This window comes from Uloborus diversus, chromosome 7 (assembly GCF_026930045.1).
Source record: "Uloborus diversus isolate 005 chromosome 7, Udiv.v.3.1, whole genome shotgun sequence".
Classification (NCBI taxonomy): domain Eukaryota; kingdom Metazoa; phylum Arthropoda; class Arachnida; order Araneae; family Uloboridae; genus Uloborus; species Uloborus diversus.
In genome coordinates this window covers 84853500-84869894 of record NC_072737.1, presented here as the reverse complement: position 1 = coordinate 84869894, position 16395 = coordinate 84853500, and the positions used below count along the sequence as shown (strand labels likewise).

General features: G+C 30.6%; 1 protein-coding gene across 8 annotated transcripts in view; it reads left to right on the top strand.

Moving 5' to 3' along the window:
• Nucleotides 1–16059, top strand: part of LOC129225604 (aryl hydrocarbon receptor nuclear translocator homolog) — a 187471-nt gene extending 171412 nt beyond the window's left edge. For 7 of the 8 annotated variants that reach the window (XM_054860065.1, XM_054860062.1, XM_054860061.1 and 4 more), the window contains 6 exons: nucleotides 1099–1205; nucleotides 4578–4728; nucleotides 7895–8106; nucleotides 9614–9879; nucleotides 11664–11769; nucleotides 14157–16059. In XM_054860065.1, the coding sequence (XP_054716040.1) occupies nucleotides 1099–1205; nucleotides 4578–4728; nucleotides 7895–8106; nucleotides 9614–9879; nucleotides 11664–11769; nucleotides 14157–14356 (1042 nt within the window). In that variant the 3' untranslated portion in view covers nucleotides 14357–16059. The remainder of the gene's footprint in view (nucleotides 1–1098; nucleotides 1206–4577; nucleotides 4729–7894; nucleotides 8107–9613; nucleotides 9880–11663; nucleotides 11770–14156) is intronic. The other variant, XM_054860064.1, reaches the window with a different exon arrangement.
• The last annotated feature ends 336 nt before the right edge of the window (nucleotides 16060–16395 follow it).

The following is a 16395-nucleotide window of genomic DNA, read 5'->3' as shown; positions in this document are numbered from 1 at the left end:
ACATAAGCAAACCAGCTGGTTCTTGAATTTTTAAAGTATTCAAGAAAATTCCTGAGAATTTTATTTTTAAGGAAGGCATAATTTATTTGATTTATAATATTATGATTATTTTATTTTTAAGGCTGGGGCATCAAAAAGACAAATGTTTATGTTATTTAATTAAAAAAGTAATTGTGGACAGAATTTCAACAAGAATGATATTTCATGACTTTTTTAATACAAACAATGTTCTAAGGAGAACTAGTTAGTAATATAGCTGAGTGTTGAATGTTGAATTGAGATTAGCAATGTGGCTAGTTATGATATGTCTTCCTGAAAATTCTCATTACAATAGGAAAACAATTTCTTATTAACATCAATAGCTCTTCCGAAAATCTCCATTAGAATAACTGCCTTTTAAAAACGTTTTTGAAATAATGACATCAGTATCTCTTAAATGTTCATAAAAATAAGGGCAAAAAGTTTTAATTGAAAAAAGGACAATAATTTCTAAATCCCTTCATTCCAATAAGCACTATAGTCCCTAAAAATCCCAATTAATATTTAGGGTATCAGTTTTTGAATTTTATTAGTAATTTCCCAAAAAATCTCAATTTGTATAAGTCAACAGTTGTTGATAAACTCATTTAAATAAGAGCAGCAGTTTCTAAAAATCTCTATTATGATAAGGAAGAGTTAAAATCTCAACCATAATAAGGGCAACTGTTCTAATATCAACATCATCAGTCCTTCTAAAATGCCCCTACTGTCTAAAAAAATGAACTACATAATGTATCTCAAGTAATCATCAAAAGAAGGATGACAGTTCATATTAAAATCCCCTTCATCCCAACAAAGAAAGAAAAATCAGTTTACAGTCATGTATTTACACAGATATATAATCATTATTTAAACATCCATAATTCGTGTGAATTGGAAGTTTACTGGAAATATGTTAACTGAACAACAAAATTCTAGGAACTGATTGTAAAATAAAAGGTGACGAATTTGCTAAACTGTATTTATTTAATTATTTCATGGCATTTTATTCAGACAAAACTCTAAATGCTGTTTTTAAAAATTTAAGTTCTCACTAGTGTCAATTTGGATTTTTTCTAGGGTTCAAGGTGTCTTGGGATATCAACCTCAAGAACTCCTAGGCAAAACATGTTTTGACTTCTTCCATGCAGAAGATCAGACGCATATGAAAGAAAGCTTTGAACAAGGTTATTCTTCTATAATTATTTTTATTAGTAATTTATCTATTTCTTAAATTAAACTTGGTATTTTTAAATATTTACCATATTTTACATTTTTGAGCTTTGTATCAATATTTTTGTAATTTCTTTTTCAAAAGATTAAAATAAAAAATAAAAAAATTGAAATCAATGTCAAAAGTGTAGCAGTAGCGACATATTTTTTTCTAACACAGATAGCCCTGCCTGCTCTAACAAAACACAGCCTCTTACTACAATAGTTTCAGTTCAACAAAATAGGCTGAATTATGGAAACTCTTGTGTATCAGTTTTTGTATAGCACTATTTCCAGAGCACTTGATATCATTGTTTTGTATAGCTTATTCCAAAACCAGCTAACCTAAAACTATTGAGAGAAGGAAATAATGTACTATAGTGACTTTACATCAGACGGTTTATACTTGCAGAAATGTGTAATCATAGTTTACAGGCTGACTGTAGTTAGACTTCTGGTAGATATATTTCAGAAAGTTTTAAAATTTTTGCTAAGTGTGATTGGTTGGCAGATTTTTCTTCATTAGTTTTTATTTCATTGGCACCTGGAAATAATGCCACAAAAAAAAAAAAAAAAAAAAAAAAATTTAGTCTGCATAATTTTGTTTTAAAGACTAGTTTTGGGTTATAAACCATGCTTGATAAAAGGAAATAAACACCCGTCATTTGAAAATCAAATTCTTTAGAAGCAAGATACAAATTTTGGATTGTCCATTAAAAGGTTTTAAAAAAAAACCGTTCATATTGTAAAAGTACTTAACACAAATGAAGCAACTGTCCTTGGTTTTAAGAAAAATGAAAGAGAAGTAAAATGCAGTTGTGGAGTCTCTCTACAGTGTCTGCAACAGCTCTCCAAATGCCAGTAAAAGTGAAAATGGAATATGCTATCAGCAATTGAATCGATGATACTTGTTAAATAAGAATTCCAAAAGTAAAATAAATAAAAATAAAACAAAAAGCATTTGAAATTTTCAAACACTAGAAAGCACATGCAAAATCTTCTATCAATCCTCATTTTGTGCAAGAAAAGGTTGGTTTAAATAACAAAAAAACGTTTTGCTATTCATATCAAAAAAATGCTGTCTTGCATGCCCCAAATCTTTGGCTGTTTCCTTCTCTGAGAAACCAGTGCACTGCATTTGAACAATCATCACTTTTTCAACCTATGACAAATCACTGATTTTATTAGTTTTTGAGAGAGTATGGCAGATGAATGCAACACATTTAACTGATTTTAAGCTGCTAATACCTTACCTCTTTGCAGGGGCGGCATTTCAGCATTTAATTTGGGGGGTCGAGATTCTTAAATATTTGTTCTACCACAGTGCGGTACCAAGCACATATTAGCTAACTGGAAGTAGTCATAAAATCGGTTTAATATGAATAAAAATTAGTGTTTAGAAATAATTAAAATTTTGATTCACTTTCTAATAAGTTATACAAAACATCTCGATACTAAAGTTTTTATACCTTTTGGAAAAGTTTTAAATGCATGATTTTTGGAATTCGGAAGAGCACGGAATCGTGTTACTAATTTATCAGTGCCCAGTGTCGTGCTGTTTTGCCAGTACAGCTAAATATAAAAGATGGTGGAAAAGCTCATGCCATTTAGCATGTATGACTTCGTTTGAATATTTTGCCCATTGTGCTTCGAAAATAATTCTCTAACCTCCTGAGACATAAAAAATCTTTCTCTACTTGCTAATAATTGAAGTAACAAAGTGATGCATGAGAACTCTTTTTATATCTTGCTCTTCAAAATCACCCAGGGCAACTTCAAAAATTGTGAGTTGCTTAATTTTTTATCAGTGAATAATCTAGCCTCGTCGCTGCTCTCAGCTTCAATGAGATGTCATCTGCCTCCAGCTCTGTTATTCACTATTCAAGACTGCTAAGTCCATAACAAAGACGAAACTGCAGTCTCTAGATGTGATAACCAGTCTGTCGCTATATTGCTTGTAATTTTTCATGCCTCGTGCTAAAAATTTTACTCATAACTGAAACATTTTATTTTTCGTTTCAAAAATCCAATCCAGATAATATAGAGCCAACCATACAGAAAAATAATTATCATTAAATCTTGTGTTAATTTCATTCAAAACTGAATCTATTACTTCATACAAAATTTAAAAAATCAATATTTGACTTCACATCATCATGTGGATTTTTGTATTTTTTTTTTTAAGTTTCACCCTTGATTGAAACACACATCTATGTAAAATCTATTTTCTGTTTCAATTGTAAATTGAACTATGGTAGTGTGGTGCACAGACCAGTCGTAGATTGAACTGTGGCTTGAATAGTTCGAAAATTAAGGGTAATGGATTGAAGATGTTTTAATAGAGTAAAGTATTTTTCAAAAACTTTCCTCAGTACAAAAAAATTGAATAAAAATTCAAAAGAAGTCAAACATGCTAAAAGGCATGAGCTTTTTCATCATTGAAAGAATCGTTTTGTAATAATTCTTCCAGTCGTCATATCACTGCTTTGAAGTTATAGAGAAATATTTTTATGGTTTTAACTCTTGAAGACCATTTTGTATCACTCCGAGCTTGCATAATTATATGCATAACAGGTATTTGTTGATATGTTTTTTTTTTAATTCAATAATCACATGCATTTTTAAGAAGTTTTTTTGAAAGCATATAATGCATTGAGCAGCTGAAACGTGTTTCTAACAGAAGAAAGCGGTGGACACTCATTAAATAAATATACTTTAAAAAATGAGCGTAAAGTGAATATAAAATATCAAGAAATTTTCTTGTGAAAACCATGCATCCAAACCACTTTGCACGAGCCTCTCACATTGGACATACCATAGTTACACTGGGCACACAAGTATGAAATATTTAGCCTATATGAGAAAATGTCTTCTTTAGTTAATAAAATTAACCATGGTTCTCTATCAGTTTTCTATGTTCTGAAAAGGCTCGAAAATACTTCAAGAATTCCTAAGTAACACTTTTTATAGTCTGGGAATGTGTCGAGTTTCATCAAATAGTTACCGAGAACCAGCGAGATTTCTTTTAATGAACATTGATTTCCAACTTACATAAATTGAATTCACCCATTTTCTATCATTCTGCGCAAAAAATTTGGGGGTGCGACCGCCCCCTCTTGACCCCCCTATTTGCCGCCCCTGCCTCTTTGACCACTAAGTTCCCGAATTGAGTGCAAAGTGGCATGCACATTCTATTTTACTGAAGTGGACTATGCTTTTTTCATGGATATTCATATTATTTTGTCTCTCATCTGTATGTGTAGAGTTTATAAATTTTTGGCTGTTTCTCATTTTTTATCTATTTAAATTTGATTTAATTTATCTTTTTAACATTTCTAATGTTTCAGTTCTGAAACTCAAAGGTCAAGTGATGTCGGTCATGTATCGATTTCGAGCAAAAAATCGTGAGTGGGTTTGGCTGAGAACCAGTAGTTTTGCTTTCCTCAACCCTTATACTAACGATATAGAGTACATAGTTTGCACAAACACATCTGCCAAGTGAGTATTATTTTGTAAAATTTTTATCAAATATACACTTGCTTGTGTTTATTATTTATTTTTTTTAATCTACATATTTTTTGTTAATTTATTTAAAATTTTTTTGAAATTTTACTGTTTTAAAATTTTGCAAATTATAGTATGTAAAATTATTCTTGTATGGTACTTAAAATCTGCAAATATTTTACAACTTAAAATTTGCAACTATGCAATAAATTGAAATTTGCTTGGAAAATATGTAATGAATTAAAATTTGTTTAGCAAATATGTAACGAATTAAAATTTGAAATTTAAAACTATTTTACATTTGTATGTTAGTATGTTTTGGCTGAAGAAGTGTCTTTGATTGTAAATTAAACTTAATACTAGGATGTTTTGTTGAGACTAGAAATGTAAAATTTTCGGAAATTTTGAAGTGGTGGAAAAAAAAACCGTTTTTTTTACCATTTTTTTCGGGACAAATTGGAAAAAATGGAAAATTTGATTTCTGTATGAATAAAATTAGGGTTTCTTAATAGCTCTGTGTTTCTTGGAACATATAAAGGGTTAAGCATTAAAAAATATATGCTATCCACACATCTTTTTCTGCTTGACAGAAATACACATAAAAGTAAGCTTAATTAGGAAAAAAAAAACCTTATTGTTTTATAACTGAGAACTTTCATGGTCAAACATCAGAAATAAGTCAAGTCGTCATTCAATCTATAATATTGGGTAATGTGTGTCTAATCATAACAATTGCATTTTCTATTTTAGATTGCCTTTGAAACTTGAAATATTAATTGAAATTTTCGACTTTCAAACATGATTGATATTTTTTTTGAAAGAAAATTACTACAATGTTACTGCCTGAAAATGGAAGCTATTGAGTTTTGATTTTTTCCAATCCAGTCCAAGTCCAAATCAAAACTAAATTTGTTTTTCTTAAGCTGAACCAAAACTTAAATTGGAGTTTCAGTCATACAGCCGTGCAGAGCACAGTAATAAAAGTAGTCATACCAGCAATTTTTGAAGAAAACTGAGTTATTATAACCAAGTTGTTCTCTGTTTCGTATTTTACTTAATAAATAATATGTTTTAGGGTCATTTGATCAAAAACTATTTTTTTTTTTGAAAAATTCTTTAAAAAAAGAAAAAAAAAAAGACATCTGAATCAAATATATGGAAGAGCCAAACTTTAAAACACAATATCTCAGCTTGAGCCCAACTGCAAATTCCACTTTCAGGTCAATTTGCAAATTTCTCGTCAGGTCATCCAAAAGTAAGTTCAATGAAATCCTTGGGTTTCCACGGCAGCAGTCGTTCGTAAGATGGAATTTTGTGAACGATAAGGGTAAAAACAGCTCAAACAGAAGATTTACTAGTTCCAAAAAATTCAGGCATTCGTATGACTCCAAAGATGCCAGAAACGTTTGAGATAGGCCGCAAGTCCAAGCTGGAAGAGGCGGATACCTTTAACTGATTTACCGTTCAGCTAGCTCATATCCCCCCGAACAAAAGGATTTGGTCTGTAGACACGACAAGCACCCTAGAAAATGTTTAACATCACCAAAATCCGAAGTCAGGCTTTGTTTGTTTGCAATGGAACCAGCACAAGCGACAAAAAATCTCTAAGTTTTTTTTGTGGATGAGGGCCGTAAAATGAATTAAAAAGTGAACCAAAAGGACATTTTTGAAGTTATTGTACTTCTGTGGTCCTAAGAGCACTTCAGTAATGTAAACTGGACATTTTCCTTAAACTCCACACCGATCCATATGGCCAAAAAGACAAGAGTGTTGCAAGATGCATTGTTTTTGACATGATATCATCTTTTGAGTGGATGCTTTACTCGCTAGACCTCAATCCCATTCATTACATTGTACGGCCTATTTTAGAGTCAAAGGTCTATCCTAAACTATGGATAAGTTTGAGCTCTCTAAACCAATTGCTTTGAAGGAAATATGATTGATTAAAGGAGTTGCGGCCCTTGAATGAAAATTTCGATAAGCATTTGCATCTCTGTATTATTGCATAAGGCTGCTAGTTTGAAACCAATTAAAGTTTGTGTTTTGTTAATTAATTTATTTTTAATGAAGTTTCTCGGAAAATTGCTTGCCCGGGTTTTTTGTTGCTTAATCCTGTACGTTTGGTTCGCACAGTCGGCAGAAACATGATTTGTGATTAAAGTTATGCTTGATTGTTTTATGAAGAAGGGAAATAGATTCTTCACTACGGTTATTGGTTTAAGTTTTTTTACAAAAAATATTATCGAACGTTTTTTGATCTATATGCAAATTATAGTATCATACAACAACTTGCATTAACATTAGATAGTATTTTAACATGAAACGGGGGGGGGGGGGAATTGCATCAGAATTGAAGTGTGAGAAATTTCTAATCACTATTTGCTGAAAATTTCGATTAAAACCCTGAAAAGTTGAAAAAATTCAATTTTTTTCCCCCAATTTTTCCGAAGTGGAAATTAACTCCTTCGGGAAAAAAACGGTTTTTTTCGGAAATTTTCCGGGTTTTTTCCGACTGTTCTCATCTCTAGTTGAGACAAAAGTTAGGTATTTCCACAGAAAGAAATTTTTATATTTTTGGTACAGTTGTGCTTTTTGTTATATATTGACAAAATGCTGCATAATTTATGCACACAATCCCTGCACTCTTTTACAAAAGAAAAAAGTTTCGATGCTTTTAGCTACTTAAGCTCTTTTTTTTTCAGTCGTTGAAGTTGACTGTTAGATTTTAAAAGTTTTGTATGCTTAAAGTTAGCTGACAAAGCTGTAAAAAATATGAAACATGATTTTTAATTAATGAACTTTTCTCACATCTTTTAAATTCTTAGTCAAAAGTGTCTTATACAGAAAAATTAAAAATGGCATTGTTTTTTTTGTATTCATTCCTTGTACAAATTAGTTTTTGAAATCAAAATTGGTATATTTTAAGTAATTTTAAAACAAAGAACTACCATAAAAATTCATACTAAGACAAGTTTGACATGTATGAGGTGAAATACATTAAGAATGTTTTAAAAAATAAAACAAACATATAGGGTAAAATGAAAATTAATTTTAAAAGCTAATGTTGGAAATGTTTAGAGGAAACTTAATAACGATACAAATACTAATATATTTTTTATGCTAAAATTTAACTTTTCTAAAATGTTTGGGATTTTTACAGAAGCCTACATCACCAACAAGATGTTCCTGTATCAGGTCCTGACCAAGGTCCTGTCAGTTCCTCTGGAGAAAATGCCATGAATCAGTATAGCCATACCATGGGACCAGGAAATTTGCTATCATCTTCTAAGCCACATGCAGAAGGTCTTGATTATAGTTTGTCTCGGTCCGGTGAAGTGTATCCATCTGTTGTTCCACGTGCCCACCATCCTGGTATGTTTTAACTTGATACCATGGCTCTTAATCCCATCTCTTTCACATACTTGAATTTTTTTTTTTTTTTTTTTTCACTTTTAAAATGAAGAGCTCTATTATTGGCCAAATAGGAAAGAATGACTTTTTCTTTATTGTGATTATCTAATCAAAATGGTTGCTCATGAAAAGTTATGGATAACATCTTTTTTTTCTTTCAAATCTATCATGTGTTTAATGTTGAAGAAGTTTTCCCAAAGAACTTTTTTCTAGTTTATTGTTTTCCTTTGTCTTCTAACTGACATATCTCCACATACAAGTTTTCATAATGCATGCTAGCACGCTCTGCACACATAATGTTTTTAAATGTTCTAAAATTGCTCAAAACTTATGTTCCACCTAAACGTGACTAGTGAGAAAGATAACCTTAAATGATAATAGCATTTATTAAAAAATAAAAACTGCACCCTTAAAGAGATTGCTTTTTAAGCTCTTACTCTAGTTATGATTTTAAAAAAATGTATAGGGAAATCTATAATGGTCTGCAGTGTCTGTGATCAGAAAAAAAAAATCATTTTGAGAGGTATTACAGAATAACAATTAATCAGAATAAGTTTCTAAGATATGCTATGCATAATTTAATAAATCTTTCTCTTAAATTTGAAAATGTTAAGTGTAAAAATAATCAAACAGACAAAAATGCAACATGAATTCATAAATCACAAGTGCCTGTTTAGTTTTTCAAATATTATTATAGCCCTTAAGGTATCAAAAATTCTGTATCCATGTTTTTTTGTTTATATAACAAGATATTATACTATTGGACTAGTGAAAAGAGTTTCTTCTGGCAGTCATTATGAAATATTAAAATCTAATCAGCTGAAAATGAGTAGCTTGTTGTTAATTTGATCAGAAATCAAAAACATGATATAAATTTCAAATAGTGTTTCAAATTCAAGAAATATTTTATTCTGAAATGTTTTTTTCCCCCCTAAAAATCAGGCTTCATAAAAATCCCACTCAACTTTTTTTCCATCGTAAAAATGTTTCAGTTGACATGTATTTACAGAGTAGTGGGGGAAAAGTTTAAAGGCACGTACAATGTTGTTCATACGAATAGTCCCATTGCAACGAATTTCAAGAGACCTCAAATTTTATTCATTAGAACAAAATTCAAGCAGTGTAATTGAAATAAAATTGGGGCTGAAAATTAATTTCTTTTAAACATTTTCCGTTGTAATGAGATTTCAAGTTATATAAACTCCAAAGCAAAAATTTTGTAAAGGTTATCTTACAAAAAATAAATAAATAAATGTTGATGAAAGTTATAATTTATAACAAACTTATCAAAACTTGATTGCATTTTTTTAACACTCATGTTGTCTTTAAAGATAAAATTAATTTGTAATCATCATGATAAATAATGTCATTTGTCAAATATCATTCAAGTAATTATTTCTAATGTTCCATTTAACTGGTACTGATATTACTGTCACACACGAAATTTGACCTTCACTTTTATTTTTAGGCTCTCAAGGTATTCCAGAACGGCGTCCAGGATCTGGTCAAGCTGTTTACGCCAATTACGAAAGCAGTGGTCAACACTCTGGCTTGAGTTATCCGAACACAAGCGTAGGAGGAGCTGGCAGTCTTGGTGGATCAATGCCTCAAACACCTCCATCTGCTGTGGTAAGCGCGAGTGGAGGTGTTCTTACTCGAATTTCAAAATCTTCTGCGACTACGTCATCATCATCATCACCACAGGCAGTTTGGGTGCAGAGACATCTAGCTCAGGTATATGAAGACAGAAAACGGGACTCAGACACTCAGACGTCCAACCTAAATTGCCGTTCAAAAATAAAACTTGAGCAAGTGAGGGGCTAAATTCAAGAATCCCAATAATTTAGTCATGAATGTGTCAATAAGTAGTCTTGTTTGAGAAACCAGTGCCAGTTTATGAGTCTCAAAAAAAAAAAAAAAAAAAAGAAAAAGAAAAAGAAAACTGAAGATTTCATAAGATATGAATGAAAGTGTACACACACACATGGGTTAAAATTCAAAATTTTTAAATTGGAAGGAAATTATTTTTTCCCATTGCAAAATTGTAAACAACATATATTTTCAATATGAAATATATGTTTGGTGTAACCAGTGGTATAAACACCTTCTGAGACCTTGGTTTCAACACTATTGCCAATCATAATATAGTAGTTTGTACACATGTAAGGACTGTTTCAATATAAAAAAAAAACTATAGAAAGTAATTCTGGCTGCGCTAGTAGTCCGTAATATTTCAAGCAAACATCTATCTTGTTTTATTGAAAAAAAAAACAATAGTTGTTAAAAAAAATTAATGTATTGAAAATCCATCTGAGACATTTAGAATTTTAATCAATACCACAAACATGCCCTTATCGCTAATTAATGCTTCAATGTCTATTAAGCATTTAAATCATTATTTAATATCATCAGAATAAACAGGTTCGGTAACAAAATTAAATTCATATTTAAAACTTATTTTCAATGCATTGAGTGTGAATAATGAGAAACAGTTAAACAAACACTTCATTTTTCATCTCCATTTCCATTGCACCTCATCTTTCCTACCTATTCACCATTTTTCGTTTAACACATATACTTAAATGATCATGACATAAACTTTGGTAAGTCTTTTTATAAGAACATTTTGAGTTGACTAGTTAGTACTGTAACAAAATGAAGTTATTTGCTTAACTGCATATTACTTCTTTTCTAAATAATTACATTCAACTAATTGCCTTGAAGTTGTGTGTTAAATATGAAACTAATTGGTGAAATTCATATTAAATGAAATTGTTGGATCCAAACTTGAGATTTCCTTATGGTTTCCAATTAAAAGGAAATCCCTGAATACATTGGCTACTAATTAAAAAATAGGAACTAATATAAAAGTTTCTACTGGCTACTGATTTAAATTTTGAGTTTTAAATTAAATAAGGAGAAATAATATGAAAAGATAAAAATGATCAAATAAGGATAAACCTGAAAAGCAAAAAAATATATATGATTAAAAAAAGTTACACTGACTAAAAAAAAACCCAACACCAGCAAAATTTCAAATTTTTAACAAGATTTCCAGGGTTTAAGCTAAGAAATGATTTAAATCACTGATCTAAGTTGTTGACATGCTGGCTGCAATGTTACTCAAATTGTATCCATTGTCCGGGTTGTGAGAGTTTTCTAATATTGCCCTTTCCAACTCAAGTAGAAGCTATTCAATTTTAACTCAAACAGCTTGATGTTATAAAAGTTTGAAAAGTTGAAGCTGTAAAAAATTTATAGTTTAAGTGCATTAAAGCAAAATCATACATTTCTTCTTAAACCTTTTATATATTGGCTAGAAACCTTAGGCAGTGCTGCATGCATTTTAATGTAGCAACATGTGGTGGGGAAAATTGGCCGAGTGCTTTCTATGTGAGGAGTTTAGCCTGAGTCAAAGGCAGTAGTCCTAACCATTAGACTCGATAAGACAGAAATATCATTTGAATACTTTTCATATAACAAATTATTTTTGCTTTAAATTAACTTGTTTCTTTTAGGCGAACTCAGAAGCATTTGGCCAAAATTATAACCAAATGAGTTCTCCTGCTCGCAGTCCATCCGGTCCAACTTATACACAACTTGGCTCAGCTCCTGGTCCAAGAGGTATGTGTACTTGTTTAGTGCTATTTATTGCATGTTAATTATATGTTAGAAACTAACTACTGTAAAACCTGTAAAATTGACCACCTGTCTAAGTTGTTCGCTTTTGTCTGGTACAGAATTAGTCCTATATCATGTATATAAACCTCTATAAGTTTACCTCCTGCCTAAGTTGAGCACTGTACTCAAGTACTGCACCTCAAGTGGTCAATTTACACAGGTTTCACTGTATCTGGTTTAGTTATCATTTGTGATCACATATCCAAAAGAAAAAAAAAATATATACAGTGTAACTCCGATTTAACGATTGTCAAGGGACTGAAAAAAGTAATCTTTAAATTGAGGATATTGTTAAATCAAGGACCATAGACATTCAATGCTGTCAAATCCAGGCCAGTGAAATGTATCGTTAAATTGAGGAAATTGTTAAATGGAAATTATACTGTAACCGAGTTCTTGGAAGTTGGGCATAATGAATCAAAAACTTTATACCCTTTACATTGTTATTGAAGACACATTTTTTTTAAAACTAGATATGCTACAATACAATATTTGACTTTTCTTATTAAAGTCATAAATCGTAAACATTTGAAAAAAAATGTGTTAGACTTGTGTCTTCAATTCTCTCCTTTTTGTTTAGGAGTGAGGAAGCTACTTCCTAAATTTAATTTAGTTCATGAATAAATAAAGTTTTTCACTCACTATATTGCTTTCATTCAATTGAGAGTTACTTCCCCTTTGCTTATTGAGCTTCTATAAAATATTATAAAATGCAATGCTTTTATCTATTAAAAACTTTCATTATTTATGTTATCTCCAGTTCATATACTAATACTAATTTGCTATGCCTACTTTTCCTATCAACAACTTTGTTTAGCAGATTAACAGTAACTATAAAGAATGAGGAAAATCAAACTTAAAAATCGTGAAGATTGAGTATTTACAGCAGTACCTTCTTGAAGGGACACCTCTATTTAAGGGACACTTTTTCTGGTCCCAGTCCCTTTGAATAGAAACCTCCATGTGTTTACCTCTCATTAAGGGACACTCTATTTAAAGGACAGTCATAGAGAAAAATTACGTATAAATGGATTAGAAATATTGAATTTATACTGGAATTCAAGGTTCACTTTTTGTTCAAAAATTAACTGGTAAAAGTTTGTCTGGACATTAGAATACATATTTCTTAATTTTTATGTTAAAGTTCTTGCTGAGCCCTACATTCATGCTTTTTCCTCTCAATAGTTTTTTCGTATGGACCTGACATATAGGGTGCTGCCCATGACAAGCTTCGTATAGAAACATTTAAATGTGGTCACACTGTTTAAAACACGGGACTTGTAAGGACGTGTACGAACCCTGGTTCTGCATTGGAAATTACATAACATCCAACAAATCCATATAACACATTAATTCAAAATTGTAATTTTTGAAAACCAGTTACAAAACTTCAATGCTAGAGAATGTGATAAAACCTTTTTTTTTCCCAGTTTGAATAATTCTAAATTTTATTTAATAGATATGAAATATTTTCAATACTCACATCTTATATGTTAGTAATTTGCATTTATTATGATATAATACTCAGTTAAGTACACAACATGCATCAATTCATCTACCTTCCAAGAAGGGACATCTCTAATTAAGGGACAGTTTGTCCAGTCTCCTTAGTGTCCCTTATTGAGAGGTTCTACTGTATTATCAATAAATTTAGTTGTACCCTAAACATTCTAAACTACGCAAAAAAAAAATAATCTTTTTTACTCTACACAAAAATTCTAAGATATTTTCTCATCTGCAAATAACACAAAACATCTAAATTAAAGCATAATTATACAGTCGAACCTTGTTAAATGGACATTTTGAATCAGTTCTTCTTAACTGTTATTCGCCTTGATTAAAGTGAAGTTGTTTGTCTTATCTGAAAACAACACACAATAGGATGGGGAGCACAAAGGCTATTCGTCTTAGCAGTGATTTGTTTTTAAGCGTGTCCGAAATATCGTTGTTCCACTGTATAGTAAAAATAGTATGATTTTGCAGAAAACAAAATATTCCTTTTTGTTTGTGATGTATATTTGATGTTGCTAATTGTCTTGAGACTTGTAAAAATTCAGCAAACTAAAAGCAGGTGCAAATTAACTTGTAGCACAATTATTATAACAACTATTATTATAACAATTATTTAGCCCTATTTTCGAAATGTAAGCTAAGTGACTCAACCTAAAACTAAATAACAACCCAAAATACTGTGTTTTTAGTATAAAAAAATTAGTAAACAATTCGTAGGCTAATTCTTACATTATTAATACAATTTTGCGATTTCTGGATTTTTACAATTTTTGGTGAAATTCATTTCTTTTTCCTAATTTATAGTTAACTATTTTTAGGTATTTGGGGTCAATGGCAAGGTCCAGGAACTCCAGATGGGCCACCATCATCTACAACTGCTGGTCCACACCCTCAGAGTCATGGACCTGGTGGAAATGGACCACAGCAACAAGAACTTTCTGATATGTTACAAATGCTGGACCAAGGTGGTGCATCGTCTTTCGAAGAACTGTCAATGTTCAACACATTCCCCGAATAACAAGAAAAGTGTGATTTTCACGAAAACTCTCGGTGCATTGCTGTCACTGGAAAGTGTTCGCCATAATTTTTATCAGAAACTCATTGTACTCATATTTATGTGACTCTTCATTTCATACACGCTTGCTCATGAGAGTTTACATTATTTAACATTTCGCTGCTGTGCACCTATAACTGGCACACTTGGAAATATTTTCGGAATTGACTGTACATAATGCTGATATTTTCTTTTGTACTTCCCGAACAGTAGATTACTACACATTTCTTTAAAGGATGGAAAAATCAAAAATTGCCGTCTTTAGGGCATTTTAACCAATGCCTGTTTTTATGTCTCTTCGTGATTTGATGATATCAATAGTTTCAAATTACATTCCTTTTTTTAAATATAGAAATCATGAGACGATTGCTTTAAAAAAGATTTTTAACATGAAATGTTTTGTCTGCTGTTATCAACTTTGCGTTTAAGCAACAAAAAAAAAAGAGTTCATAGTTGGAGTGGTTAGTATGTGGTAAGTGTAATAAGTGTGTGTCTTAACTTGGGAGCATTGTGAAGGCTATGCATATACTAATCACAGCATTACAGTGTTGACAAGTTAGGTTTGCCCCAACTATATTTTGATTTTTTTTATGCATTTAAAATATTTGATTTTAAAATATTATACAGCATTACTTTTTCATAATCATCCATTTATGATTTTGAAAAAAAAAATCATTGAATGAATCGCTACAGCATCTCTGTTCCTCTCTTTGAGTTTAATTTTTATGATTATCAATGGGGTTACTTATAAATTAACTGTGTTATGCTCAAGCTCGTCATTTGGAGAGGTTTGGGGGGTAGCAATTGCCTTCCCCAGACACTATGATAAATAAGTGAATTTCTATATATGTTGGCATTTATTTCCCCCCCCCCCCCCCAATATATAGTGTGGCTCTCGCTACTTGATGCTCGACTTAGAACAAGCTTATTTATGTTTGCGTTTAAAGAGGAAACATTCTTAGATTGGTTCGAAACCAATAACCATAATCGAATGCAAATCAGCTTTCCTCGCCTTTTATATCAACAAATGAAAGGGTTTAAGCCTCATTAGATTGAAAGTCAACTTTTCAGAGCCTAGATCATAATTTGCATTGAATTAATACCCCTAAACCCCTTTTGAAAAGTTTTTAAATGATAGACCTGGTTACTTTTTTACAATACAAATTTATATGTCTCACAAAAGTGAAATTAAAAACAGCACAAAATTAAGCTTACTTTAAAAAAAAAGATTTTATTTCTATATGTTCAGATTATTTGTTGTATTTTGTAACATTTGTAGGCTCCGCTATTTTTTAAAAAATATGGCCTGTCCATTCCCATTCACATTTCTCAATCATCAGTACATTAGACATAATACCTTGTTACAATTTCAAAATAAAATTTTCATATTTTTATAATTGATGAACCATCTTCAGCTTGAAATTTTTTAAATGTTGGTATAAAATTTTGATTGTTATGCAGAACATTTTAAAATGTTTAACTCACCTTCATCTAGGTTTGATTCTCACATTGCCTCATTATATCATTTTTCAAATGTACTTCAAATTGAAATTTTCTGTAAATAATTCTTTGAATTTTAAACTTCAGCGCTAGATGAACTTTTTAGTAAATTAAACATTGTACAAAACTGCAGGAAGATGCAATAAAATGTATAATTTTTTGTTCAATTGTTTGTTATTCTTTAGTGTTTAGTTCATCGTCTATTTATTATATGAGAGAAATTTTCATTATTTTCAGAAAACCTATGTAATTGATAAAAACAAAAGCTCAAACGTTAGGTGTACCAACAGGGACACAACTCAAGAGGTCTACACAGTACTGAAACCATAGATTATCCAACTATGGTCATTTTTTATTGTTAGTCTTGAAGCCAAGCTTAATTATTAAAAATAAATGAAATGATCTTTTTTAACAGATTTTTAAATAAAAAAAGTATTTAATCCACGCCATAATTATTTTTAATTTCATGTTCAAAGTTTTTTTTTTAATTCAAAAATTTATCT